This window comes from Callorhinus ursinus, unplaced genomic scaffold, assembly GCF_003265705.2.
Source record: "Callorhinus ursinus isolate GAN/ISIS: 27379988/994484 unplaced genomic scaffold, GSC_fseal_2.0 scaffold1, whole genome shotgun sequence".
Lineage (NCBI taxonomy): Eukaryota > Metazoa > Chordata > Mammalia > Carnivora > Otariidae > Callorhinus > Callorhinus ursinus.
Window position 1 is genome coordinate 59296533 of NW_027397063.1, and position 5348 is coordinate 59301880.

General features: G+C 43.4%; 1 protein-coding gene across 13 annotated transcripts in view; it reads right to left on the reverse strand.

The window, feature by feature from the left end:
- Positions 1-5348, reverse strand: part of MYLK (myosin light chain kinase) — a 259025-nt gene that overhangs the window by 2049 nt on the left and 251628 nt on the right. For 11 of the 13 annotated variants that reach the window (XM_073894409.1, XM_073894402.1, XM_073894398.1 and 8 more), the window contains 2 exons: positions 3873-4002; positions 2307-2438 (listed from right to left, as the gene is read on the reverse strand). In XM_073894409.1, the coding sequence (XP_073750510.1) occupies positions 2307-2438; positions 3873-4002 (262 nt within the window). Of the gene's footprint in view, positions 1-2306; positions 2439-3872; positions 4003-4153; positions 4176-5348 lie in introns of those variants that run through there. The other 2 variants (XM_073894438.1, XM_073894396.1) reach the window with 2 other exon arrangements.

Below are 5348 nucleotides of genomic sequence, written 5' to 3' on the forward strand. Positions count from 1 at the left end.
CTGCAGCATGGGGAGAGGACACAAGTTGCAGAAACGATTATTCAAAGTTTCTTATCAATTCATGCAAGCAGCTCCTAAGCAACCTCTATTGATTAAGGGGGTACAGGAAAAAATCACGATGTTGGCTTTTAGCATCTCTTTTGAGATTTACATTCAGATATGGGCATATGTTGTAAATAGCAATATCTGAAATCCCACAAAAGGTACTTTACAGGCATGCCATTTGCCATCCACGTGGGGCTTGTACTACGTCCCACCTGCAACACAGCCCTGACTCCAGACACACGCCTAGAGCTAAAGATCTCCTTGGAGGAAAAGAAAATTTCTTATCTTGTGTAGAAGGGTTGAACTTAAATAAATTTAAATAAAAAACAAGAAAACAAATGGGCACAAGAGATCTTTAGGGGGTGATGGAAATGTTCTAAAATTGGATTGTGGTGATTGTACAATAAGATGGGTAAATTTTATGTTACGTAAATTATAACTCAAAGCTCATTATAAGCTCCATAATACATAAGTTAGAGGATCTGATAATATTGCTAAGAAAAAAAAGCAATATTTATCTTAGTCTGATCCAAAGACAGATAATCTGCCAACTATAGATAACTGGAAATTGACCACATTGGTTAGCCTCATTTTATGTTATTAGTCATGTTTCTGGAAAATTCAGCATTTAAAAAATATATTTTATATACATATATACATCTTATTATATATATGAGATATATATATATATATACTCACACGGATAAGCCTTTACAAATATATAATAATTCTAACTGACTTTCTTTACGTTTGGGAGAAATATTTTTACAGGAAAAAAATTACAGCCCCATTCAGAATAAAAATTACACATAAGAACTTAAGAATTCGAACATTCTTTTCAAGTAGATTTTGTTTGTATCAAAATGGCAGCCATATGCTTTAATTCCTCCTTAGTGCTCTAGTCAAAGTTCTGCAAATAATGAAGGAACTAATCCCAAAAAGAAAAGTACAAAAATGATAATCACTATGTTGTAATAATTTTTAAAAAGGAAAAAACTTCAGAAGACCCAGAGACAGTGGTGATGGTGAGAATTCTGAGCACTGGCCCCAGAGCTTTCAACAGTGTCCCCAAGCTGTGCACTTCCATACTAGCAAAGGCAACACATCTACTTTTTTTTTTTAATTGAATAGAAAAAAAGAAAGATGATTATAGGCCCTGTATTTACAAGGCAATCTGAGATATATATAATGATGCAGGAGAAAAACTTTTCTCATTCCTCACTTTGGGTTACTTTACCCAAAAGGCATTATCTAGTCCTACTGCTGGAGAATCTTAGAACGTTGGGAGGCATGATTTTTTCTGACGGCTGTCCTGTGCTATGCAGCCTTGGGAAAGTTGCCTAATGAACTCCTGTGCTTTATTTGGTCAGACTGAAATGGGAGATAACCCTCCACTTTGGTTGGCACACAACAGTCACAGACTTGAGACAAAGAACCCTGTCTTTTCTTGCCCTTATCTTTCTGGAATGTTGCCATCTCTGGAAATGGAAATGCTTTGTGTCACCAATATTGCTCACTTCTCAGGTGCTATGCTAAGATCCCTTAAGTTCCCTTGAGCACTGACAGCTCACAATTCTATGGCCACGTTATTCTCGGCAGGCAGAGAAGCATGGGGAAGGTGGCACAGGCACCTGGAGCGCAGCTTCCCTCCATCTGAAGTCACATGGCACGCTCACTCTCTGCACTTACCAATCCCACAACTTTTCCCTTGATGCCATGACATCTTGAACAGACTTAAGAGGTTCCCCCTTTTCCCATATGGCCTCTCATAGCATTCCCCAGAGCTACGCAGGCATTAGACATCATCTTAAGGTTAAAGGCCTGAGGCTCGGAAGACTTAGATCACCACCCAAGGTCACACAGCCCACAGATGAGCAGCAGAGCCACCGGACTCCCCATCCTATACTCTTCATGGCCACCTTCCTTTGAAGCCTCTTGTGGGCAGTTCACATGCTTCCCAGAAGCTTGCAAAGCTCATTTCATTAAGCATGTTCCATAGCCAAACAGGTCCATGATAAACTACTTTTAACTTGAGTCTAGTGGCTGATGTAAGGATGTGAAATAGCAAGGGTGTCCTAGGCGAGTCACTGAATGGCACCAACCTTCAGGAGGTGGAGTGGGAGCAGTTGGCCAACTCCTCCTGGCCCCGTTGTCCTCGCAGCCTGGCTGCCCAGAATGAACATTTTGCTCGGGGCACAGGGCAGAGCCCACCAGTCCACCACACCACTTTTGTAGTCAAGGGAAGAATAGCTACAACTTACCTTCAATCTTGCAGTCAAATCTAGCAGCGCTTCCCTCCACAACTTCTAAATCACGGATGGTCTTAGAGAAATAGGGTTTTACATGGGGCTTTTCTTCTGCAACAGCCTCAAGGAAAGCTTGAGACACATCTTCTAGGAGACAGGGAAGGAAATGCGGTCAGTTCTTCATTCCCTGTTCTCTCCTCTTCCCTCTTTTAAAAAAGCTGACTTTTTTTTTTTTTTAAGTTGCTATAATTCAGCAAATAATGCAGCTTAGAGGACTGAATCAAACACACCTTTCTCCTGGGGACAGGTTGGCCTGCTGCCGAAAGGTTTTGGCAGCAGAGAGAACCATAACCAAACTGCACAAATGTTTGAACTCCCCCCCTTTCCCTTATGCTGACACATTGAAAAAGGAAATAATCTTTAAAAAGGATTTTTGGCTGCATTCCATGCTGTTTCAGGATTCAGTGGAGGGTATCTAACAAGGACAAACCACAACAGCCTTCCCGATCTCTGTCCCCCCTTTGCCCTCCTCCTGCAGCATCAGGCCCTTTACCTGCTCCTCGGGAAGGAGGAGCTGGGTCCTAGATGCATCTTCAACCTGCCTGGAGTTCTGTTCTCCACACTTACACTGCCTTCCCATTGTATGACGTGGACCAGGGATTCAAGGAAAAGCTGTCCTTGGAGGGGCTCCTGTATCTTCTCCCTTCCTTTCAGGCTATTTCTGGGTCATCTGGGGAGTATGGATCAGGAGGGACCAGGCCCACATGCTGCAGACTATGCCCCCGACTCCATCAGAACAGCCCAGCAAGCAGCCTCGCCAATTACCCTACCTTTATACTCAGGAGAGATCTAGACTTAGCTTCTCACCTTTGGATACCAAAAACACCAGGCAGCGGGAAGTAGGCGGGTGTCTTTGGCAAAATGAGGTGCCTCAAGAAGATAAGGGCCAGTCCCTACATGTATCTGGAGCAGGAAGAGGCCGAGGCCTTCACTGAGGAGATGGTCAAGGCAGCATCTCGCAGACGGTGTGCAAATAACTAACTCTCCTGGTCTTGAGGAGGAGCCCTGTCATGCACAGTCTACCCCATTCAAACGACATGTTTCGGCAACATGAAAAATGCCAAATGAATATGGACTATAGTTCGTTTTTTTAAAGAAAAACACAAAGACGTAAGAATATGGAAGGATTTTTTTTAAAGATACTACTATATGTGTTTATTTATGTTTACCTATCAATATACAAATATCGCTTTTGTAATGAGAAAAAAGGAAGCTTTTAATGAAGTCTTCGCTAATTCTTATGTAAAATATAGGGAAAAGAACAGCGGAGGTCATCTGGTTCTATTAGACAAATAACTTTCCCTCTGAAAATAGTTGAACCTAAGGTTGAACAATTAAAGAATAACTAGAAATTGTTGTTAGGGCAACCTAAAATTAGTTCTGAATTTAATCCTTGTAGTTTATATTATATAAAAAAAAAACCAAACCGAAAACCCCCCAAAACCTCAAAATGTCCCTCCATCCCCCAACCCTTCCTTTCTCACCAATTGGCTGGAGAAAAATCTTCCTGGAGCTCCTTACCTTCAGATTCTAATTTTTCTGCATTGAGCGGGCTGGTTGGTGACCCTGTTGAGGATTTCCTGCCACTGAGCCCTGAGATCATTGCCATAGAGGACAGTCTTCCAATGGCTCTCACAGCATTGCCCGTTTTCTGGAAAATAGACACTGGGGTTGGACTCAGGCGGCGTCCCTGTCTCCAGCTGGGCAGTGGGGTTCGGGGAGAAGAGCGCCCAGGAGAAGTAGCTGTCCCTGAAACGAGGGCCTCCCAAGTGCCGAGGTTCTGCCAGAGGAGTGAGCCCAACCTTGCTCTGCTCAGCACTATCAGCGTGTCAGAAGATGTTCGGAGAATGGAATGGGGCCTGGAACCAATGTGTGCGTTAATGTGACTAAACAAGGTCAACATGAGACAAAAACCCTTTTCATACTGTGCTTCAACTCCCATAAAAGGGATAGTTTATATAAAGCAACTGCAGGCTGAGACAGCTCCAAAGACTTATTGCTGACGGGGCCCAGTGGGGCTGTTTCTCGTAAAACAATACTAGTGATAGGAATTTAATTGGTCCAGAGAAGGTTACTACAGATCTGACAGGTCATGATGCGAAGAAAAAAAAGAAAAAGCATTCTATTGACCTTGGGCAAGTCGCTTAACCTCTCCGGGATTCAGTCTCCTTCTGTTTAAGGAGGGGTTTGGACAAGATGATCTCCAAGGTCTCATTAGTTCTGTTTATGATTCAGATGCTTAAGAGATTGCGAGAAACACTCAGCCTGGCCTGTGAGTCTGTGAATCCACAATGAGGTTCTGGAGGGGTGTACCTCCCTGACATACAGCCAGGCATCAAAAAGAAGGACGCAAAGAAATGAAAGGCAGCGGCACTTTGCTTTTCTGAGATGAGAAACCTTGGGAGAAGACAGAATTTCTGCTGAAAAGGACGGCAGAACTTGCTATGAAAACTTCCTTTGCATTGTGAAAATTCTACCAAGCATAGGATTTAGGTCAGGAAATACCCTATAATATAGAGTTGTGTCTGTGTTTCTCCTTCACGTTCTGATCCCACAGGTCCTTGAAGGTCTCACCTCCAAGTGATGTTTCCTGCCCCTATTCTAAGGTCAGTGGAATGACGAGGTAAGAAACGAAGGCATCACCAACTCTTTCCATCCCTGCACCCAAAGCATCTTTTCAGGCATCCTGCCGCTGCATGTCCAGAGTGCAGACACCACCGCAGAATGGCTCCCCAGAGAGTAAAGAAACAGCCTGCACATAGGCCAGTGGCCGGCACTCACCTACTGGGCCATAAACTGCACTGGCACAGCCATTTCCTCCTGAACTAACTTCATGTGCTCAAGTATTTCAGTAAAGCCTCACGATTTTGGACTATCTGGAAAGCCAGGATATTTCCATAAAAAGATTATTTTTGAAAGTAAAGAATCACAGGGCACTAAGGACTCAAGGGTGTGTGTGTGTGTGTGTGTGTGTGTGTGTGTGTGTGTGTGTGTGTG